We start from the raw sequence: 25,332 nt of genomic DNA, 5'->3' as shown, positions 1-25,332 counted from the left end.
CCGTGAGGTTCCGTATGACGTCAATGGAGATGAAATCGTGACCGCGCGCCGCCGAACGCTGTATGTGCGAGTGAAAGGGCACGAGGGACGCGCTCTTTCACGGGGAGTGAACGCACGGCGGAGAACAAACGCGCGTTCCGCGTCGTGCTTGCTTAAGGGCTGCAGAAGTAGGCGCCTCTTTCCTCCTTTACAATCACCATATATGTGGAGCAAACGGGCCTTCTTCCGATGCGCGAGAGGCCGTGGGGGAGGGAAGGAAGGGGGAGGGAAGGGAGGCGACGTTTAGCTGCGGCACCAAGTGCCTATTTATATCAGAGGCTCCGGCAACAGTCACCAACGCCGCACGCATTTTGAGCGAACGCGGGCAAAACGCCGACGGCGTCGACAACAGTTCTGCGCGTTGCCGGTGCTGCTGCATGTCCAAGTTTATACAGCTGATAAAGCTAATATCATTACTCCGTATAGCTCTCTACAAATTTGCTATCGCAATTGATGCTTCACCTTTCAGGTGAAACTGCGACAACTTTTCTGCTCGTAGGCGGCGGCACCGCCCCGAGCAAGAGCGCGGGTACACGGAGGAGTGTTAGATATATAAGGCGCGTCTGTGTAGCTCTCTGCAAATGCGTTTGTGGCGCAATGGGTTAAACGCTCGGCGATCTATCGTCGCGGACCGAGAGGTCGTGGGTTCGATTTCCAAATTTTGCATGTTTGTGGAACTTTTTCTTCTGGTTTCTTTCTTTGTATTAGGTTGGTGTACATTGTAAGCTGACGTATTTCCGTGACGGAAATACGTCAGTGAAGTCTTGGTGGACCCCGGCATAAAACACTTTCGTGTTAAAAAAGTTATGTATGGAAGCAGGAAGTAGTACATTGAAATAATTAGAAAAAGAAGTAATCTGTGTGCACAACAGACCGACAAAGAACTTTATTAAATAGGTCCTGAGAAGCCCTGCCCTAGGGCAGAGCTGCGGGCCGCTCCCACGTGTGTGCAAAAGAAAAAATATAATTTATACATGAGGGCTATAGATTAGTTAAACCATTTTTAGGATAGAAATACGGAAGAAAAAAATCGTAACCTAGTAGTACCATCAGTACAGCTCAAACTCGAAAAAAACGGTCATATACGGCATAGCACATGCACAGAGGCAATGAAGAATAAGTAGAATTGAGCCTTACTTTTCACAAAACTACCGCGAAACAGCTCCTAAATTCATCGACGAGCAATAATTCACTTTCCTTTCATTTCATGTTTTGCATTTATTTTGTGTCAACCTATCTTGTACATATTTTACATGCGCCTGCAACCAGTGAACAGTTGAAGGCTTAAAAATTGAGCTTGTTGGTACATTAAAAATTTGGCATGAGCGCTAGACGACGGGAAAATTTCTAGACTACGAAGATGTGTTGTCTTTTTTTTTGTCCCGTCCTTTAGTGCTCCAGCTAAAGTAAACAGATGAAAGTGTGCGATTATGTGTGTCCGTTTCATTTACATTTTCCTTAGTGGGAACAGTACAGTGCAGTGAGCAGAAGAAGTCTTTCTTTTCAACAGTGGCATTAGAAATTTCGGTTGCCTTTGAGTAAACAAATGTGTTTAACACGTTTCCCCCATACGACACCTCATATGAGATGTTGCTCGCTACGCTTTCGAGTACTTCCTTAAAATATTTACCGCAGAGGTCGAACTTTAACCACATACATTACCTTTGCATGAAGATCAGCCACAACCTTCCTTCAAATTTAGACAAATTTGTTCTCGGTGGCTAATAGAATAATAGAATAAACTAATAGAACGTTCTGGAGCACCTAAATAAAGAAATTACTGAAAAAAGGAGAGCGAAATTATCCACACATATTGAACTGTGCCTGCTTATCACCCTTCCTAGATTTCCACGAAATAAGAAGACTTGTGTAGTTCATTGAGGGCCCTATGGGTGCCTCGTATAGAACACATAACAATTGGGAGAGAACCAGGGTTTAGCCACTACTTGAACAGGTCATATTAAATCCAGAACTGCTAATGTTTCGCCACACAGTACATTTAGTACACCCCTTTTGACAGAAAATATGAGCTCGATGTGACATCTATATCTTTCCAACATCTTTATATATGCATACTTGGAAACATATATTGGCTGTATAACGCTTTAAGCACTTGGTAAATTTTTTTACAGAAATATTATCCATACGCAGTTAACTTTGCAGGTACGTTCACCATAATGTTCCCAAAATGTTTGCTTTGTAAAATTACAGCGCGTCTTAGAAAGCGGACAAAATTTTGTGCCGTTACTGAAGCACACTTATAACGTTCTTGAGTGCTTGTATACGTAATTTACAGGAAACGCCACTATTGAACCCCAAACTTCAATCTTTGCGCACGCATCTCTGATAAACTGCAAATGATTTACCCAAATATAAACCAAGCGCTTCGTTTAGTTAATCGAAAGCACACCGAAACTTGCTATAAACCTCGTGCAGTGAAGTTAAAACATCGCAGCGCACTTTATAAGAAGGATTGCAAGGTGCTCCATCCAGACTGGCAGAGATAGGAGTTATTCTCGCATCGCTTAAACAATATCATGAAAAACTGAAGCCGTGTGAACAGCAGGTCACCGTAATGAGAATGTACAGCAAGAGCTTGAGCAAAAAACTACATGACAAGGAATACAGAAGCCGTAGAAATAACATTATTATTTACGAGTGGGAAGAAACAAGCGATGAAAGTAGTAAAGATGTAGAACAAGCGGTAGTTAAAGGTGTATTCAAAAACAAACTCTGTGTAGAAAGTAGAGAAGCCGCGCATGTACGCCACATTGGAAGAAGAAAGCAGCACAAACTTTGTAATTATAAGGTTTTACAACTTCACAGAAGAAATAACTGTTTAATAAGCTTCAAAACAGCTCGATATCTATATGAGATGACTTATCGGCCTCATTACGCGACATACGCTGAAAACTTTGGTCGTCCTACAAAACAGAACGTGACGCGGGTTATAAGGTAACACTTATTTTTGATCAGCTTAACGTAAATGATCAACTGTATGTATGGAATGACGTACATAAATGCAGGCTGCCTTTGACCAACGTGAGTCGCGACGACCCCATGAATTCCAGTGCTGACAACGCATAATGACAGGAAGTTGTAAATTAACTTTCTTTATTATCCTTTATTGCAACTAGTATTGTGAACAAAGCTGAAAAATTCGAACATATATTGCTCATGGATTCTCCTGACATTGTCGTCATAACCGAAACATGGCTGCACGCCGATGTTCATATTTCAGAAATAGTTCCTCTTATTTTCTTTGTAGCTCCGTTGCTATCATCGCTCCGTCGCTATCGTAGTACGGCCGGGTTTATCTTGTCGCAAATTTCAGATCATGAAAGAGTGTGGTGCACTGTATATGTCCATGAGACACGCGTTCTGGTAGGTGGTATTTATAGGAAGTCAAACGCGTCTGACGACTACGCAATGAAAATTCACGACTTCCTTTGCAGCAGCACAGATTTTGTAAAGCAACCTGAATTTCGTAAAGGTATTTCGACCGTAACTCAACTTCTTGAAATAACGCGTTACATTGCTACGGTAATTAACTCGAGACTTCAAGCTGATGCAATATTCATAGGCTTTTCCACAGCATTTGACAAGGTGCCCCATGCAAAATTAATTGACTGGCTGAAAACTATCGGGATTGACGCTAACATGGTACCGCACTCAGTACGTTAAAATAAATGACACGGAACCTGAAGAGTTAGATGTCTACTCCGGTGTTCCACAAGGGTCTGTGGGGGGTCCAATTCTTTTTCTAATATTGCTTAGCGACATTCATTCTCACGTTGAACCTGATGTAACGGTGAGGCTGTTTGCAGATGACTGCTCCCTCTACACCGCAGTACGGACGAAAAATAGCCAGATACGATTTCATTCCTCCTTAACAATGCCAGATGGTGTCAAGAAAAGGGAATGGAAATTAACGTAGCAAAAACTCATTCTATGTATATAACTCTATAAAGGGTACGCTTAACATTTGTGTATCACCTAATGGGATTACATGTAACAGAAGCCGACACAGTTGAATACGGGGATGTTACCACCACAAACAAATTAAAATTGGATGCTCAAATCAACCAGATGTGCACAACACCATATAGACAGCTGGGATATCTTCACAGGATACTTGTACTGGCACCTGCCAAAGTTAAGCTAGCAAGTTATATAGATCTTGTACCGCCAATCCTTGAATACAGCAGCATTATCTGGAATCCGCACCAAACCTACCTTCTTAATCAACTGGAGGGAAATCGAAATAGATCTCTTCGGTTTGTGTATTCGCAATATTGACGTGACGTCAGCATAACCGCACTGCGAAACAGGGCAAACATCCAAACTTTGGCAATCCTGAGGCGCATTGCGGCCTTAAAGTTTATTTACCTTTTGCATCATGACAACATTCTGATAAGCAAACATGAGAACCTAAAACCACCATACCAGCGCTCAGCCAGAACAAACCAGGACAAGAATATCACGCCATTTATCTCCTGTTCTAACACTTAGAAGAACTTTCTGTGGGCCTAGTGGGCCAAGAGACAAGGCACAAAAGGGAGGTCAAACACAGTGTTTGACCTCCCTTTTGTGCCTTGTCTCTTGTTTGCGCTCTAAAAAGTTTATCAAGACTGCTCTTACACATTCACGTATTTCTTCTTTCTGTCAATCATAGAACTATGAAATAAACTGTCACGCGACATTGTGTCCTCGGAATCTGTGAACGCAATTTCCGGCAAGATTGAAACTTTTTTGGTCAATAAGTTGCACCGCTGTAGAAAAAAAATAACCTTAATTTATCAATGATGGCCCAAAAATGCTATTCACGGAGTGTATGTTTTTCGTGTTTATGCCGCCCTCAGTTCTTTTTCGTGTATGTTTTTCATGGGTATGCCGCTCGCAGTTCTTATTCCGAACTACGGGTGTCTAACGTGTACCCCTTCCTCTTAGTATGTACTATTTTTGACTTTTTATTATTGATTTGTAGATCAATTTTCCCCTTTTTTTGATGAAGTATTGTTAGCAATTTGCACTTTTTGTTATTTTTGTGCGCACTCCTGTAAGCGCCTGCCGAGGCTGACAGTATTATCAAATAAAAGAAAGAATAAAAAAAATGTGGTTGATCCCTCTTATATAGGAATCGGTATAGAACACGAAAGTGAAACGTGTCTTCACAGAAGTAGTGTAATGTTTATTGCACATTGATATATAATGTCTATTGGTGTTTTGTGGCTAAAGCGCCCTTAGGCGTTGATGCACCCACGCTGACGCCTGGTGGCACGTCTCCTCCATCACGACTACCAACGTCGATGACCATGAGCAACCGTCGTGCATATGGAAGCTGCACTACGCTGCACACGCTAGCACAACGCGAAAGACGAAGCACGTAACTGACACACTAATACAACGCGCAAGACAAAGCACGTAACTGAATCGTCACCGAGTCAAATCAGCGCGTACAGCGCGTCGTAATTGCAGCCTCCGCGATCAACTTCAGAAACATTTTCAGAGCTAATTGCGGAGACCACGCTCCGCTGTGCTGAGTACGGTGAACGCCACCTAGGTGGCGTTGGTAGTGCTTCTTGATGCCAGCGTCCCTTCGAATGCTGGCATCGAGGCGTCGTAGTGCTGAGACCACCGAAGCGTTCACTGTCGGTGCGCGTTAGTGTCATAATGCAGTACTTCTCTTTATTGCGATAGCAATTATATGGACACTCAAAAGCAGATTTCCGCCGTCGGCGTCGCCGTCGCCGTCGCCGTGAGGTTCCGTATGACGTCAATGGAGATGAAATCGTGACCGCGCGCCGCCGAACGCTGTATGTGCGAGTGAAAGGGCACGAGGGACGCGCTCTTTCACGGGGAGTGAACGCACGGCGGAGAACAAACGCGCGTTCCGCGTCGTGCTTGCTTAAGGGCTGCAGAAGTAGGCGCCTCTTTCCTCCTTTACAATCACCATATATGTGGAGCAAACGCGCCTTCTTCCGATGCGCGAGAGGCCATGGGGGAGGGAAGGAAGGGGGAGGGAAGGGAGGCGACGTTTAGCTGCGGCACCAAGTGCCTATTTATATCAGAGGCTCCGGCAACAGTCACCAACGCCGCACGCATTTTGAGCGAACGCGGGCAAAACGCCGACGGCGTCGACAACAGTTCTGCGCGTTGCCGGTGCTGCTGCATGTCCAAGTTTATACAGCTGATAAAGCTAATATCATTACTCCGTATAGCTCTCTACAAATTTGCTATCGCAATTGATGCTTCACCTTTCAGGTGAAACTGCGACAACTTTTCTGCTCGTAGGCGGCGGCACCGCCCCGAGCAAGAGCGCGGGTACACGGAGGAGTGTTAGATATATAAGGCGCGTCTGTGTAGCTCTCTGCAAATGCGTTTGTGGCGCAATGGGTTAAACGCTCGGCGATCTATCGTCGCGGACCGAGAGGTCGTGGGTTCGATTTCCAAATTTTGCATGTTTGTGGAACTTTTTCTTCTGGTTTCTTTCTTTGTATTAGGTTGGTGTACATTGTAAGCTGACGTATTTCCGTGACGGAAATACGTCAGTGAAGTCTTGGTGGACCCCGGCATAAAACACTTTCGTGTTAAAAGGTAGCTTTTCGACCACCGCACAGTAATCCATGGTAGCACCGGTGGGTTGCTTCTTAGAATGAATCATAGTAGAGAAGTAGCATTTTATCAGTTATATGGACGCTCCAAGCACATTTCTGCCATCGGCGTCGCCGTCGCCGTGAAGTTCCGTATAAAGTCCAACGGCGATAAAATCGTCGCCGCATGCCTTACGCTGTGTGCGAGTGAAAGCGTACGAGGGTGAACGCGGGCAATCGCGGCTCATTGTAGCGCACGCGAGGAAGGAAGGCCGGCCGGAAGTGCGGGGTCTTCTCTGGCGTGCGAGGCACGGGGGCGAGGTGACGGAGAGAGAGAGAGAGGCAGGAGGGGGAGTGCGTTTTGCTCCGTCGGCTGCTGCTCACAGCGCGGCCTCGCGGTAGCCGTATCTTGAAAGCGATCTGCGATGTTAAAATCCCTATATAAGAAAAGTACCGCCATCTACTCTTTCCTCCGCCGCCTCCTCTCCTAAAGCGCTTGCTTTGTTCTTTACTTTTTGCTTGCGAAAGCCAAGTCGACGGTGGCGCATCTAGAAAGTCCACGTTGAAGCTTTCAGGCCGGGCGCGCGCCGCCGCCGCCGCCGGCGACTGCGGCTGCGCAGAGGACTTTCAACATGGCTCTGAGGCGGAAAAAAAGAAAATATAAAGAAGTGAAAAGCGCGCGCAATCATCGTCCAATCGGAGATACAGGAGAGAGAGAAGCGGCGTTTGTCAAAGGATGGCGGTACTTTTCTTATATGGGGACTTTACTGCGATGTGGGCGAGGTGCGCGCCCGCGTGGGCGTCATCTTCAAAGCGATCTGCGATGCGGACCAAGTGCATGCGCCGAGTGCCGGTAGCTTCGTATGCGCTATGCTTTCGACGTTTAGTTTGCGTTGAAGCGAGACAGATCGAAGGTAATTGGCCCGCTGCTGACGGCGCAATTTCTCACTCCGGCGTTTTACCAGCTCGTTTCCGGAGTCATCGACCGTGATGTGTTCATGTTTACCTGTGCGCGCTTGACACCGTGCTTGTCTATTTAGTTGTAAGTGAATGCGCACAACTTCATACTGCCCATTAAACTACTATCCTTGCCTCGTATGGCTCTCTACTAATTTGCTATCGCAATCGATGCTTCGCCTTTCGGGCAATACTGCGACTTTTTTCAACTTACCTTATTTTGAGTGGTTGGCTACTAGTGACATAACTATAGTGAGGGAGTAGACGCCATCCAACTGGAAGGTGCATTCCGAGTACGAAATTCTGCTATATACACTCAACTCATTTTTTAAACCACAAAAAGTTCTGTTCTTGGTAATGGTGATGGCTTAGATGCTTTTGAACTCTAATCTATTAGTTTAGCATGGTCTAATCATTGCCTATATATTGCATATATTCAGAGCAGTACGCAACGAATTATCGCGGCAAAGAAGGAGGCGTCATCATGCGCAGAGCGCGTGTAACGTAAATGAAATCATGTCCAGAGAGTACGGCGTGTGTATACGTGAGATTATATTCTTCGATGGCACAGTGCGACTTCTTCGCTAGTCTTTCGCGAAGGATTCTTCTACGTAGCACAGGTGCGATATTGGACTGCTAACGGAGCCACGATCTTGAACGTATGTCCAAGTGGGTTCTTTTTTTTAGTTCTCTCTTGCATCCGCGTTCACTGATAGTGCCAAAGGAAGTGGGTGGCAAGATAGGTGCAGGGGTAAAAGAAAAGGTAAACATAAAAAACCTAAAAAAAAACACGGAAAAGAAACATTACAGAGGGTGCTAAAACGTAAAGTTATTCAATTCCTGCAATCCCCACTGATTGGTCAAACATTTTTGGGGCCCCAACCACTTCGCCTGTTTGTCACGCGACGTCAGGAGAACTGCGAAAGCTCGATCCCCGTCTGAGAAGTTGTGTACTCACTGCTTGTTCATTTATATATTTACAGATACTGCAGGCTCTCTTCGGGCCCGTGCAGGAGTGGGTACGGTCAACAAAACAGCACACAAATAGAAAGAATACAAAGAAAAGTACAACCAAAGAAAGAACAAATAAAGTCCGAACAAAACGAAAATAACTATCTCCCATTATACGTGTTTTTAGTCATTCCTACGGCATTGGTTTAAAGATTTCGGGTGGCGCCCACTTCACCTGCCTCTCGGGCAACGTCCCAAAACCGCGACAACTCACCACGGCAAAGTAACGTTTGCCCATTATATTCTTTTATACGCAGAACAAACGTGATTTTTTTTGTGGAATAGCCAGATACTGCCCCGTTCTGAAAGGACTAAAAGATTGCTGCCCGCCGATCGCTCTGGCATTGGCTACTAGGAGCTGCCGAGGAGAACGAATTTGTTAGCTTATATATAATAAGAAGTTTTGCATGGCATTATAATGTTGTCGAGAGCTTTCGGCCACGTATACGGCATTGCCTTACCAACTCTTCTTCGCCGAAGATCTGTTTCAGTGGCATTTTTAACCTTCCGTTGCTCGCTGCCGCGATTTTCGACCAGTCACCGCAAGCTAGCCCAGGGGAAGGGAGTCAATCGCAGACGCTGCATGGTAGCAGCCTCCTCATGCGGCTATCTACTTTCACTGCGCTATCTGGGCTATAGATAAACCTTCTCCACTTCTGCGTCCTCCTCGCCTCTTGTCAGCCAATTAGATAAGAAAAACGTGTCAAGGTGGGCAATTCTATACACTTTGAAAGCAATGAATGCTCCCATAAACGAGGAGAGCGTTTGACTGGGCACTTCACACAACGCCGCGGGTCGCCGCCCGATGCTGGCGTCGGTGGTTACGTAAGTTTGACGTCAAGAGATTAAACTAAAACCACATTGCAATAGTTTTACGTTAGAAGGCCCCTGTTTACTTTTTTTATGGGAGCAGAATAGGCGTCTTTTCGTGTACTCATTGTTAGGTGCGTTTTGCGTGCTTTCGTCGCTTTCGCGCGGAAGCGGTGGAAGACGCGCAGCCTTTTCGACCTGATGAACAACATCCTTCACGGTGCATTCAAGGTGAAACACGTTGCACAGGGTGCCCAAAACAGGAACATCATTTAGAAACCATGCTCAGCTCTTGACCTCGATACAAAATGTTCGCCGAACTTGTTGAAGATCAGTGCCAATTACAATAGTTCGAATTTCATGATGAGTGGCATGTTTAGCGATAATGAGCGTGCAAAATGTGCTACGTTTTTAAGAAATGATGTGCCCGTGGTAAATAGGTCACCACTGCGCTGGCTATGCGAATCATCAAAAGCAAATTTCAGTGTGACAGTGACTAAAGATTGTAGGAAAAACAAAAAGTTCAAATGAAAAATAGCGGACGGTTAGAGCACCACTGAACTCTGGCATAACGTGCTGTACAATATGCATTATCGGAGCGTGCTATAGTGGCGACAAGCCGAACGTTCAGTCACAGCTTCTGCTCCCCGAAAAGTCTATATTTCCCTCCTGGTGGCGTTCCGCTTGTCGCGCCAGAGTGGTCAATTTGTGTTTCAGCAAGTCAATGCCCTATGCAACAAGAGACCGTTCTTGGTTTCGCGGCACCTGTGGCTCCACTATACCTGGACAAGTGGGTGCCCTTATTCACGTGGCAATCAAGCCTCTAAGACTGTAATAGTTTGCTCAGGGATTCTCAGTTTGCTCAGTTTGTACAAGAATAAGGCTAAAGTTAAGCAGGCACTAAATATTTGCATCAACGTGATGGTCCATTTGTTGGGTAAGAGGACACCAAGCAAATGAGTGTCTTTTGCAAGAAGTGGACGTTCCTACGGCTGTGGAACCTGTGCTATACGGCGGTCTCCACTTCGGCTGCTCCTGCGCCCTAATCATCTGCCCATAAACCCTGCGGAACTGTCGTAGCTTCCATGGAGATTAGAACGGAGGACTTGGAGCACATGTGCTCATACTCATGGTCCCAGTTAGAGTGATTAACGTACGCACGTCAACACATCTCCCATCAATTTGATAATACTACAATTTAAGAGTTAGAAAAGGGCAACCGTGGTTAAGCGAGTGATAAGTTATACATAGAAGTTCCACACTTCATTTAGCTCTGAGCTGCGAAGCAATAAACCGTCGTGTTCGGTTTGCACGAGTAAAACGACATAACGAAAAGAAAGTACATCGAAAGGGTCACGCACAGTCTTGATACTCCAAACTCAGTTCTTATAAAAGCAGCGAACAATTGCCACATAATAGGGCGTAGCGTTTAACGAGTAATATTGTCGGCGCAAAACATTTCTCGGCGCGAAATAAGATAGGGCGTTTTGCCGACAGAACGTATCAAGCTGGACACTGACCAGAATACCGACCAGCTTGGATTATGGCGCTGCGCCTAATAGCAGCGATAAAATCGATTCTTCCTAGTTTCATTCAACCTTTTCCTTCTTTTTCTTTGTGTTTTCCTCAGATCGCCGTAATCCTATCGCAGACATCTCAGACTGCCTGAGGCTGAGACGGGTGGCTTTAACAGGACACGAATTTTAATTCGGCGCCTCCTTTTATTTCCGTTTCTCGCTGAACAGCTGCTTGCAGTTCTCGTGACAACACGAATCACGAAAAAATGTTGCCCTATCCGCTCGTTTCTTATTCAGTGAAGCACTGCACAAAGCAACTTTCCCCTCCAATACCTATTGGAAGCACGTATCGTGAAAGATTGATTTACATTCTCACGAGTTCAGTACAAGGTGACGCTGAAGAAGTCTCGACACCGCAAGAAAATAAATATGAATCTTGGAGACATTGTTCTTATCGAGAAGCGTGTACCTAGCGGTACCTGTCACCGCGGGCGCCGTTCGCGACACCAGGTGACTTCAGGCCATGCAGAAAGCAAGGTCCGATGTACGTCACATCGATTGCGAAAGCCGTTGTCGCCAGGGTGCTGGGTACCACCTCAAAGTGTTCGAATTGGTTCTCTAACGCATTGCGCAAGGCAGGGGTGGACAGGCGGAGGGGGGGAGGGGGAGAGTTATGGCACCTGCTGGCCCTCCTTTCTCGAAAGCTACCGTATAAAAAGCATTGTGCGCCTGTTGCGGATTCAGCTGCAGTCTCATCCACGTCCGGACGGAAGCTAGCGAAGTAATGGTGAGTACCGCATCCTCGGGAAATTACTCGGTTTTGAAAGGAAATGCGCGACAATGTGGAGTGGATGTACTGCAAGAGTAGCGAGCAGATCACAGTGAGATACAATTGGGAGGAAATGCTCTTCAGTTACAAAAGACAGCACGTGGAAAGATAGTGAACAGCATGGAAAAACTGCATATTTGTAGACGTCGGCCAGCCACAAAACATAGCCTAAGACCTCGTACCAATGTGGAGGAAGATGATAGCCCTAGCTACAGGAGGATCTAGCCTTGCAAAAGCATGCCGGCAGCTGCTCCGCTTTAGCGTCTCATTTCTTTCCCACTCCCCCACGCCCGCCAAGGATTCAAGTACATTAGAGCATTAGAGTTCCAAATGCGCCCTAATTACGGCAAAAAAAAAAAAAACGGAATAGACTCTTTTTGTGTGCGACACCAAGTTATTTGCTGATTCTTTTCGTACCGACCCGTCCGTTGTCCGTGGCACTAATTAACGCCTAATTTTATTTATCATGGAGGAAACAGCTTTTTCTTTCCTTTTTTTGGCGATCGTTACCACTGTGGAATTGTAAGGTCAAAGTAAGTAAGAAACTCAAAATAAGATTTTCAAGAGTCCGTGTTCTCTGAAATTCACATATACGGAAAAGCAGCCATCAGAAGACGATCACCCGAGTGGTGGTGCCGCAGTCATGCCGTTATTTACATAAATGACAGGTGGCAACCATTTTCCAATCAGGAGGAACACACTTACGGAATCAGGTGCCATCACTTTGGGCCCACATAAACGCTATCCATGAAATCACGGGAAACAAAAGCTGTTGCACAAATAGGTGGGTAAAAAAAGCAACAAATGTGTTTTTTTTTGAGCGTGCGCAAAAAAAAAGTTATATTAGAAGTTGCGCAAAGCTTTTGTCTACTGGTTGCGAGAGGTATAACGTTACTTCATTGCGAATATTTTTCCTTAGACAAATAGAGGTTTGCAAGTTCTCTTGCAAACCTTTTTCAAGGGGGACAGAGACAGCACAGATGTGTCCCATACCCTCAGCAGTAAACCTCCCTAGGTCAGTAAATACTAGATTGCAGATTAGAATATAGAGTAAAGATGTTGATGTTTTTGAACCTGCAAGAAGAGAAACAGTTTAATGTTTTTGTGGTATGCGTATTAGAATTGAGGTGTATACATAAATATTGGCATTAGAATACGTAAAACAAAAGCAGAACGATTGCTTTAGGTTGTCTGTCATCTGCATAAGACTACTGCGTGCTTTAGTGGCTCCAATAAAATGTAAGAATGAACTCGCCAAATGTTTTGGCGCTGAATGAAGCACTTATAGTTTCAATATATTTGTACGTGTATCCTGCTTAATCTAAACCATGTGTAAACACCAAGTGGACATCGTAACACTAATGCACTTCCTTAGAAATTGGTCGACTTTAATGCCTTACGCACACGGTTATATCATTTTCGCAGTTTTCTTGTCTGAAAGCTGTTCGATGTTAAAAAAATACGTAGAAGGTGATTTCTCGAGAGTCCACATGCCTATGGCTTCACGCTGGCCCCATCAGCAATATATAGTACAACGTGCAGTAATCACCGAATATCTGGCATTTGTTCCGTTGCTAGGAATGTTATTCTAGTATTATGTCTTCATTTCACTGGCGACGCATCAATGTGTAACATCCTAAGTCATTTCCCGCGCTACCCTGCCCTACAATATGTCGAACAAACAAGATGAATCGCGCGTCCTGCATTGAATGCCGTAACGCATGGCAGGAAAAGTTAAAAGCACTCAGAGAAGCAAATTTGTTTCAACACTTTTGGTATGCTATAAAAACGCATTTCCTCAGTTTCATTAAGTCTAAAGTTACCGTCAAAGGATCCCTTCAGGCATTGCCGGCATTTGCCCCTTCCACCCACTCTGCTGTTACACAAACCAAAACTTCAGCTTGAAAGTCTACAACATGTGGAACCAGAGAACCATGTAGAACCATGTAGAACAAGAGAAGTTTTCTTAAGTGAAATGCACAACATCGCATGGATTGCCGTCATCGTATATTAATATGTATAACAGGAATAAGAATTTGTCTGTTGAAATTGATGCTGAGTGCAAAAGATTTTATCGCAGATTTCAGTAATAAGATTTAGGCGGGATAGCCCCCACAATCCAGAAAAGTAGTCTTCCAGATTCGGGAATAAACACTGTATAGAGGACGTATTACACAGTTAAATTATGCGCGTTCACAACGACTACCCCTACCTCTCTTCTGAATGTACAGATCCGTGCGTGCCTTATCCTCACCCTGGCCACCAGCGCCCTCGCTGGCTACACCGGCCTCGGCTATGGTTTGGGCTATGGCCTCGGCTATGGTCTTGGCTATGGCTACGGAGCTTCCTACCTGGCCGCTCCAGCCGTCGCCACCTACCACGCCCCAGCCGTCGCCACCGTCGCTCACGCCACTCCAGTCATCGCTGCTGCTCCAGCTGTCGCCACCACCACTTACCACGCCCCAGCTGTCGCCACTGTTGCCCATGCCGCCCCAGTGGTCGCCGCTGCTCCAGCTGTCGCTTACGCCGCTGCCCCAGCCGTAACCAAGGTTGCCACCACCTACCATGCTCCAGTCGCCACCTACGCTGCTGCCCCAGTCGCCACCTATGCTGCTGCCCCTGTCGCCACCTACGCTGCTGCCCCAGTGGCCACTTACCACGCCGCTCCAGTCGTCGCCGCCCCAGTTGCCACCGCTGTTGCCACTCCAGCCGTCGCAACCTACCACGCCGCCCCGGCTGTGACCACCACTACCGTGCACCATGCCCCAGCCGTTGCCACTGTTGCCCACGCTGTCCCAGCTGTTGCCACCGTCGCTCACGCCGTCCCAGCTGTTGCCACCGTCGCTCACGCCACCCCAGTCTACGGATACGGCGTCAGCACTCTCGGCTATGGCGCCGGCCACTACGGTTTCGGCTATGGTCTTGGTGCCTACGGTCTGAACTACGGCTACGGTCTTGGCACTCCCGTCAGCTACTACGCCACCCTCCTCCGCAAGAGGAAGTGTAAGTATGATAACCTAGCACTTTAGCTGATTCTGTCTTAGTGGCAGTAAGATCAATTGGTGTTCGCCGTTATTTCCGCATGGAAGTTAATTTGTTGTGGCAGAGCCTAATTGAGTAACACTGCTTTTTTCTTCTTATGCTACAGAGACTGGTCACCTGGACATAACCGACACCGCACTCAAGTATGGAAGATTGCTTCTATTGAAGTATTTATTGTCAATAAAACCTGTACATTCGAATCTACAACAATACATCTATGTTGCACTTCATTTACCATATATGAACGCAAAATTCAACCACAAAAACATCTTGAATGGGGACTTTCCGTCTCTCCGGAAAAAAATATATATTACGATTGTGCAAGTCATGAACGCCAACATGCATATCAATGAAAGAAAGTCCGCACTGTTATCCATAACTAGAAAAAAAACATTCATCCGACTTTAATTATACCCTTAATTCAACCACCCTGTCTAAAGTTAAGGAGCAGTGTCATATTGTCACAAGACCTACGATGGGATTCTCATATTCAATACATCACATCATCTGCACTAAAAAGACTGCTTTTTCTAAAAAGACGAATGCAGCTAGCACCACCCGACACAAAGTCACTGGCCTACAATACACTTATCAGACCCATCCTGGAATACGCAAACACTGCTTGGTTTCCGTACACAAAAAAACTAACCAACAAGCTCGAAGGAGTTCAAAGAAAAGCGCTTAGGGTCATCTTTAACAAATTTAGCCGAACAGATTCACTTACAGAACTACTTAAGAAGGCCGGATTGCTAACCATAAAAAACCGGGCGAAGTTGGCACGTTTAAAGGTAATGCACCAACTGTTACACAACCACATAAATATAGACAAGTCCCGTTATATTAAGCAATCCGAAGCAAGAACTACCCGCCCAAAAACACTTCCATACACTTGATTCTTACAGATTCCACACAGATGCCCTCAAACTCTCGTTTTTTCCCCTGGCGATCAGAGAATGGAATAACTTGACCCCCTCCATTACCAGTAGCACATCCTTAGCCCATTTCTCTAAACTAATCGAAAGCGATTAGCCAGTGTCACAATTTTAAAACAGTTTTATAGTTTTGCCTTTGTTCTCATTTACCTCAAGTGCCAATGTCTTTTTGTCATTTTGTGTGTACAATTTACCTTTGTAGAACTTGCGGTATAACTTGCACCTGTAGACTGCACGACGTCTAGTTGCACCATGTTTGCTTGCTGTTGTTTTTTTTTTTGTTCTTTATTTGCCTTGTACTAAATCCCTGTCTCCTTTTGCCCTACTGTTATAATCTCTATTGGGATTGACAGTATGTAAATAAATAAATAAATAAATAAATAAATAAATAAATAAATAAATAAATAAATAACACGAGGTGCGTTCTGCGGCTGGAAGTTTCGAAAAAAATATCCCGTTATTATCATGCAAACACAGTATTTAAAGGGGGCCTATTGAGACATGGCTTTGTGGAACGCCACACGAGGTCTTGCATTAGCCCGAATAATAAGGTTCAAAGATGCACATGGAACTTGAATAAATAATTAAATTGGCTGCTTTCTTTCTTTTTTTTTTCGAAGATTCACAGAGCTCATGATGCAGGTAGCCCACCACGCGCTTGAACGTAAAACACCCCCATTCGACGCCTATACCGATGAACATAATATCGAATGCGAGCGCAATATCGGATAAAACTAACCCCGAGTGAGGTCGAGAGCGGAGTGTAGCCACCTATAACGTTTATAGAGACACTGCCATACACGTACGATGACGAAACACAAATCCAAAATTATCTAAAATGGCCCATCTCAAAGAAAGCGCGTTTGGGAGTAAGCGCTGTCTAGCGTCGTCCTAGTTGTGTTGCTATTACAGTAGTGAGCATAAAATATGACATTTTTCATGTCATTCCTTTGAGCTAAACTGCTCAGAATGTTGATGCTGCGTTATTCCAGATTGCTAGCCTAAGACAATAATCTCTTGAACGCGCACTGCCATCACGTGCCATTCACACCGCATAGCTCAACCACGGTGCACTCAACTTGCGTATTTAAAGAATGTATCATAAGGAAACCCTGTATATGAATCAGTATATGAAAATGCGTGCGTGCTCGTGAGAGAAATTGTAATAATGGTTGTTGGAGGGGTTGGCTGAACAAAAGGGTTAGCATGCTACTGCCGGTTTAATATATGCAGGGTGTCCCAGCTATCATGCAGCACGATTAAAAAAAAAGAGTAACGGCGTTACGCGAAGCAAACCTAGTGCGTATTTTTTCCAGTACAGCGGAGTAGGCGCCACTAATTTTTTCGTTACTGAGATTTAATTAGGTAATTGTAATTAATTATCTAACTCGAGAAGTACTGTCCTAATTATCAAAGTGTCAATGAGAAAGTTGTAGAGTAACATGAAAAACCCACGATACAGCTCTCTGTTGCTCAATACGTGCTACATAAATGCGTTTTTCCGAGTGTGAAAGAAGCTCGTGAATACACGCAGAATTGCCGCTCGACTGGCCGCTCGAGGCACTTTGCGTGTATTACGCGGGCTTCTGTCAGCTGGTCTACTCGCACAGGCGGACATTACTTGCACAAAAAATTGAAATGCATGCTCGACTAATCAACAAAGATACACAAAATAATTTTAACTAGTTACCTTATGACCCATATTGCAATTTAGAAGTTCTAGCCCTGGAGCTCACAAGGCGGATCCACTTGCAATGAACTTTCAGGATGACACCAGTTTCGAGATATTAATTCCAGAACTTTGCGGAGAAGTGCATTGATGTTCGAGTTACTTTTGTGCTTCAATGCATAAAATTGAAGGACACTTTGTGAATTCTAGAGTGTGCTCTGCGAAAGCCTTTGCCAATTCGAATGACTACCACAGCATGCGCATTCGCTCATTCTTTTTCTCGCGTTTGGTATCGGGGGAATACACATTCTCGGCGCGCTTCTCCGAACCGCTTGCCGTGGAATCATCACCGGGCCGCTTGGGAGCCATCCGACTAACTTGACTGCTACAGCGATACGTCTGACAAAGGAGCGCTGCCGCGCCCGCCGCTGTGCCATCACGTGATTGCTGAGAGAGTGTGAGGGGGAGAAGCCACAGCTGGCCCTGTTGCAGGGCATGGACGTACAGACGGCTGGACGCCGTGAGTATGAACGATTAAAAGCTTTCGCCTTAAAACGACGTTTTTTAAGAAAGTAACTGGAACAGCCAGTTGGGAACAGCCAGGCCACAGACCCACAGGCCCGAAACCCGGCGAAGTTTGCAAAGAAAAGCTTCGCCTTCAAAAAGTAAATGCTGCTTACCTCACGACAACTGTCTAGCGCAGCTGACGCCGTAACATTGGTCAGCAGGATGAAGATGGGAGTGAAGAGAAGGAAAGGTGACAGAGATAGGAAAGAAGAGACTGCTTGGAGCTGATCGTTGTGTTGGGGTGTTGATGGAGCGTCCGCTTTCATTCATCTTTTTTGCAGCCTAACACACTCCGCATCACTGAGACCCTCCATTGTTCCGCACGTTAGCGGCGCATGTGCCTTCGATAGCAAGACAGCACGATGTCGTGAATGCACCTTGAGCATCCGTATAGTTACGATTGCAATAAAAAACGACGCCAGCGGGGCTCCCTCCATCAACGTGGATGGTACATTAGCTCCTCTATAAGAGACGTCACGGAAGGAAGGTCGCTCGTGGACGCTAGTCCAGGCAAAGGGGGAGAGTGTCATGCTGGCAGTGAAGATCACCCCCTGGGCGTGATGGAGACGTTACATTTCCTCGTGTTATATTTAGCATTTTCGAAAAATTATTACGAGGAACCAATACCTAGACGGCACTTCGCAACCTTCCAGTGTGTACACAAGTATTTTAAGTTATGAGGTTTTACGTGCCAAAACCGCTATTTGATAGTGAGGCATGCCGGAGTGGGGGACTCGAGAATAATTTGGACCACCAGGGGTTCTTTAACGCGCACCTAAATCTATGAACAGAGGTGTTTTCGCATGGCGCCCTCATCGAAATGCAGCCACCGTGGCCGGGATTCGATCCCTCGACATCGTGCTAAGCAGCCCAACACCATATCCACAAAGCATCCCCGGCGAGTTACACAAATATTACAATGTGATAACAATCGGTCAATAATAGAAACCTGTGACTGAAACCAACTTTTTGACAAACATTATTTGCAGCCGAACTTGACACAGACGCGCGCTCTTGTCTAAATGTTGGCTTTAGCCTAATCGCTTCCTAGTTCGCACCTGTGACTCCCTTGTATTGTATACATGTATTGAATATTCTTTTTTTATTGACAAAGCAGTTGTATGAACACTTCAAGTGAATTATCGCCGTCGGCGTCGCCGTGTGGCTCCGCATATATTTATGTATATGTATACTATATGCTTACCAGTGCCTTATGCCACTGTTATTTATTAAGGCGAAAGCTTTATATGTCGCATCGTTCATTCGACCTTCAACGTCCTTGAGCGAAAACAGGCCGTCCGCACCTATCGTATAAACAACATTAGTGAGCTCTCCAGCGAGTTAAAGGCCGTTAAAGCAAGCCAAAGCATGATTGGGCATGCGTGGATGACAAAGCGAATTAAGAGGAATCAAACTGAATTAACATGACTCAACGCCATTAAAGTGCATGGAATCAAAGTGAATTAAAAGGAATCGAAAATAATTATGAGTAATCAAAGCAAATTCACAAATTCAAATCAATTTAGAAAGCAGGACGAAGCGATTTAGGAGGAATCAAACTGAAATGAGATGAATCAATGCGATTTACGTGGAATCAAAGTTAATTAAGAGGAATCAAAACGAATTAAGAAGGATGACAGATGATTTAAGAGGAGTGAAAGTGTATTAGAAGGGATGACAAAGTGATTAAAGTGGATGACTCGGCAAATTCAAGGTTGTAATTAAACTGGCTAATTAAGGTGTCGGCATTTGGGTTTTCGCCTTCAAGTCGCGCTATAGAAAACATTAGGGACCCTGTGACTTTTCGGCTTTACATATGAACCCAATGAATGCATCCAGACTTGCTCGAGACTTACTCGAGACTTGCTCAGCGCCGCAATAACTGCATAATTTTGGAGCGATCATTGTCGATTTGTTCTAGCTTTCCTTGGGACCCGTTTTTTAAGACCATCTCCCTCCCACTTGTGGAAAGTGTCAGAGCGAAACGTGAGCTGCACTAGACAAAGGCATTCCTGTAATACACCCGCCGTGGTTGCTTAGTGACTATGGTGTTCGGCTGCTAAGCACGAGGTCGCGGGATAGAATCCCGGCCATGGCGGCAGCATTTCGTTGGGGACGAAATGCGAGAACCCCCGTGTACTTAGATTTAGGTGCACGTTTAGGAACCCAAGATGGTCCAAATTATTCGGGAGCCCCCACTACGGCGTGCCTCATAATCCAATCGTGGTTTTGGGACATAAAACCCCATAATTTAACTTTAATTCCCGTAACACGCTCATTTCTAACTTGCCAGTGGATAAGAGGCGGCTGTCAGCGATTAGAGCAATAAACGTGCGAGCGATAGGCTTGCGGTACGATGGTGCGTGGTTTATTTCACGGAGCATTCCGACTTGGCTTATACTGGACATCTTAGATCGGGGATTGCTACCTATGCGTAGGATCAAGGAACTCGTCTTTTTTTTTTGGCGATCACTGTACCTAAATTGATGATATTTGTTGCATTTAAAGGAAAAAGCTAAAATCTAGTGAATCCATCAGCAGATTTTTCATTTTAGCCAACAATTGTATTTGAAGAAGACTTGAAAATTGCAAAAGTATAAAAAGAAGGCAACTATGATGTATGTTTATAACCCTGTAACTCGGCATTGACAAATAATATCACAATTTTTTAAATGCATCTAATGATATTGTAATGTGGTAGTGGCGGTCAATGACACTGTAGCAAAATTGTGAATGATGAAACTAACTTTTCATTGGGCGAAATTGTGCCCACAAGGCAAGTGACACTTGAAGCACCACGATAGTGGCGAACACAGCCGGCGATCGTCGGCATCTATCTGTGGGTCAATCGCGTCGGCTCTTATGCATCAGTCATTGAGGGTTCCAAAGCAATTCCTGGTGCCCGCATGTTTTCCAGAAAGTACTACACAAATCGCGTCATTCATACAATCAGATTACATAAGCGCCGGTGACAACGGACAACGGATAGAAGCATCGATAACATTCCAGAAAATTCCGATACATGCATGTGCGTCCTGCGCCAAGCGATGACGCTTAACCTTTGTTAGCCCGGAAAAAGCAGTCACTGGTGAAAGCTAAGTACGCGTGTTCATATAATTACAGCGGAAAAAATGGTGTAATATACATGACTGAAATGTACCGCAGATGTGGGAGCTCAAATTTTGCAAAACCCTTGTAAGCATTCTACCAAAGTCACAGAAGCTATAAATTCATGTATAAAACACGGCTGCTTTTATTTCTAACATATAAAATTTACAGAACTGCCATATCTTTGCTTTTTTTTATTTGGTCCTGAGTCACGGGTTTGTGATCTGCATGGCACTATTTTTCTTACGTACCAACTTTTCTGCAATTTTTGTAAACAATTGCATCACACAAATCAGAACACTGCATTTCACATTCACTGAAATTGAACTTTGTCTTTCAAAAGCAACACATTTGACTTAAATCGGTAGAGCGGTTGTCGGATAAATGTGTTTCTGCATTTTACATGTGCTTGAATAGGCGCATCGGAGTTGTCCCCGAGCTCAAGCTTCCTCTTAAAATAAATGCAGGAAACATTTGTCAACAAGTACTCAGGTTGTAAACATTGGTTTGTAGATATCTATATATCATACAGGTTCACGCGTTGTTCGGGCAGTGTAATACTTTAATGGGCTACGACATTTTATTGAGCCTATATGCGCGTATGGTGCCTTAGCCAGGCTCTCTTGTTATGTTTACCTAAGTGTAAAACCAGCTTTTGGTGATTCTCTCCACGCTAGTGCGCGTGATTCGTAACCATTTCCGTTGCATCAAATATGAAGCAATGTCTTATTCAAATGTCAACTCGCGCTCTATATTATGTTATGACAAGAACAAGGATGCGTAAACTAGTTAGGAAGATTCGTTTCTTTATTGTTGTTACCGAACTCTTTATCTCTTTGATGAGGACGCTAACAGTGAGGCCAAGGACATGACACATATAATCAAGCAAAGAGCGATGGAACGAAAAATGATACAAGAAAAATAAAGCGATAGAAAGAGGCTGGTTTGGGTTATCGAAAAAGCCCAGGTAGCCGATAGCCTAGAGGATATTAAGCGGCAGAAACGGAGTTGGGCAGTCTATGCATTGCGCAGGGCAGATAACCGATGGTCTAATAAAGGTGTGAAATATGTGCGAAGAGAAGGGAAGTGCTGTCGAGGATGACAGAGAACGGTAGTTTGCAGGCATACGATGCGGTCAGCTGGTGTGTGACTGGGGTAACTGGAGATCGACGAGAAAGGATTCGACCTGCACTGGACATAGAATACACTATAGAGGGTGACGATAATTGAAGCGAAACACCGACATTGCTGAGCACTCGAACTGATTCAGTTTCCCAATGTTAACCCACTGCGTCCTTGACACAAAAATATTAACAGCAAAGACAAACACACGAACCCCGTCAGGAAATAATTTGCTCCTACAATTTACTATTAGTGGCGGACAAAGAAAACATATGCGTTTTGGGAAACGGTCTCCTGACCTAGAGTGAGGCCAGCGTCTCTTTCTTGTTTTCCATGAGGAGAAAATTAAAGGAGGCGCTGCCCGGAATTCCTTCAGAAAAAAAAGAACCATGATGGCGTTTATCAGGGCAAAATATATCACCTGTTTCTGTCGTGGATTATTTTTATTTCCGAGCTGCTTTAATTAGACAGCCTTACAGTATAACATGCTGAACTGAAAATAAAGTTGGGTCTCAGTGCGGTCATTCCAATGAGGTCCACTCAGTCTTACCGTTATCTAACCTCTATACTTGGGAGACTGGCTTTTTGGACTGCGTCGTGAAAAGAAGGCAGAAAAGTCAACGAAGCACGAGACAAAGGTTCATCAGTAATCCCGAAGTGCTCATTTTTTCTCTAGTGTTTGGTCGCATGTACTAGAACCTTCGCTTAGCGATATTTTCCCCGCGTTTCAGGGGTGACCGGAGGGCAGCAATAAAGAAAGGAAGGTATGTAGCATGGGCGAATAAGCGATAGGCATCTTGGCCGCTCAGCTATTTGAAGCGGCGACCTTCTGGCGCTGCTCCACTCTAGTGCGTGCTTTCAGTGTGTGCCGAGAAAATTGGCTCAGATTGCTATTTTTTATCAGTTCACAGATAGAGTTTCTAGCTTGGACATGATTTCAAATATGCAACGGCTGGTATGGCGACATCCTTCCCTCTCGGATTCCATATAAATTCAGCTTTATAACGCCTCTCGTGATTCCAGCACCAGGCTGCCCTCAGGACACAGGGCAGTCCGCCCCAACCATGAGTGCTCAACATTTCCTGAGTCACAGGGTCCCCAACTTTACCTTGCAGCCTGACACGCGACATGCTTTTTTAAATATTAAAGACAACAACTCAAGTTTGCGACAGCCGTGTTCAAAGAAGACACAGAGAGCATAAAGTGTTGATAACGTATGAGAAAACAGGAAGTTGTTGAAGCTGTGTTCCTTCGAAAAGCCACAACAGTCTTTTGGCAACAAAGGCTATAATTGTAAAGTTTAGTGTCTATTGGCAATGACTTTGTTTGCGTTTAAGGGAGAAACGCGGAAACAGCGCTAGCGTCGTATTGCCAGCGATCACTGTATCAGATACGTTTTGTGCGCTTAGGATAGCAGCACCCACTCAGCTTTTCAACTTTCCTGCATTTTTTTTCAGAAGCTGCAAAAGATCCCATTGAAAATAAACGCCTAAAATGCTAGCGATAGTAAATGTGTCGTCATTTGGTCAATTAACATTAACTATACTTGACTGATTCCGGGACTTTGAGAGCAGAGATACGGGCCTAGATTGCGAGCTCAATAACTAGATATTTATACTGTACTAACTTGGTGCTCGCTGTACTAACATGTGGCCCAATTTTATCGTAAGCTGCCCGAGTTTTTCGCTTCGAGTCTATTATCAATTTTGAATCACGCGAAGTGTTGCATCCTGGCCATAGCGAAAGGGCGGCTTCGCACGAGCCACCGGGGAAAGCCAAGCGGTACGTAGCTAGCATTTAATCGTTACATAAACGGCTAGTCATGATACATATGGTCGAGTGCACTAAGGCTTTCACTCTAGACTATGGGGCAACAACACGGCGTAGGGATACGAAATTGAACACAAGTTTTTGTGCAACAAGAACGATAACTCGGGGGTTAACCTTGTTTTACAAGTTGACTCACGTCGTCATAGAAGGAGGCCTCAGGTCTTTTCTACAATGTTCCTTCGGCGTGCTGCGCACCTTGTGAAAATATAATAAAGAAACAGAAAAGCAGCAAACAATAATTTGAAGCAGAATATCTTATACGCATACGCTATAAGCAGATATCCTATATCTCCGCAACCTTCGGTTTGCAGATGACATTGTCCTATTGAGCAACAATGGAGAGGAATTACAACAAACGATTGAGGACCTTCATCGAGAAAGTGCAAGAATTGGGTTGAAGATGAATATGCAGAAGACAAAGATAATGTTCAATAGCCTGGCAAGGGAACAAGAATTCAGGATCGCCAGTCAACCTCTAGAGTCTGTAAAGGAATATGTTTATCTAGGTCAATTACTCAGAGGGGACCCTGATCATGAGAAAGAAATTTACAGAAGAATAAAATTGGGTTGGAGTGCATACGGCAGGCATTGCCAAATCCTGACTGGGAGCTTACCACTGTCGTTGAAAAGAAAAGTGTACAATCATTGCATTCTACCGGTGCTAACATACGGGGCAGAAACTTGGAGGTTAAGAAAGAAGCGCGAGAACAAGTTAAGGACCGCACAAAGAGCGATGGAACGAAAAATCTTAGGAGTAACGTTAAGAGACAGGAAGAGAGCGGTGTGGATCAGTGAACAAACGGGGGTAGACGATATTCTAGTTGACATTAAGCGGAAGAAATGGAGCTTGGCAGGACATGTAATGCGTAGGATGGATAACCGGTGGACCATTAGGGTTACAGAATGGATACCAAGAGAAGGGAAGCGCAGTCGAGGACGGCAGAAAGTCAGGTGGGATGATGAGGTTAGGAAATTCGCAGGCGCAAGTTGGAATACGCTAGCGCAAGACAGGGGTAATTGGAGATCGCAGGGAGAGGCCTTCGTCCTGCAGTGGACATAAATATAGGCTGCTGCTGCTGCTGATGATGATGATGATCCTATACGAATGCAGAGGAGGAAGAAATAAGCATAAAATAGGGAGGGGCAATGTGGTAGAGATTAGAGTATTGAGCGAAGTGGAAGTGAAGCTTAAAGAGGGATCCTTAGGAGACCCTGTGCTTGCTACAATAAAAACATTTCACTAAGTTGAGCTCATGGTCATCAACATCGTCATTATCAACCTATATTTATGACCACTGCAGGACGA

General features: G+C 44.9%; 1 protein-coding gene across 1 annotated transcript in view; it reads left to right on the top strand.

Annotated features, from left to right (window-relative positions):
- The first annotated feature begins 11,757 nt into the window (after nucleotides 1-11,757).
- Nucleotides 11,758-25,332, top strand: part of LOC119445870 (ice-structuring glycoprotein-like) — a 33,975-nt gene continuing 20,400 nt past the window's right edge. Inside the window, exons 1-2 of the mRNA XM_037710175.2 lie at nucleotides 11,758-11,808; nucleotides 13,988-14,763. Of these exons, the coding sequence (XP_037566103.2) occupies nucleotides 11,758-11,808; nucleotides 13,988-14,763 (827 nt within the window). The remainder of the gene's footprint in view (nucleotides 11,809-13,987; nucleotides 14,764-25,332) is intronic.

Source organism: Dermacentor silvarum, chromosome 3 (assembly GCF_013339745.2).
Source record: "Dermacentor silvarum isolate Dsil-2018 chromosome 3, BIME_Dsil_1.4, whole genome shotgun sequence".
Classification (NCBI taxonomy): Eukaryota; Metazoa; Arthropoda; class Arachnida; order Ixodida; family Ixodidae; genus Dermacentor; species Dermacentor silvarum.
This window is presented reverse-complemented; position numbering and strand designations above follow the sequence as displayed.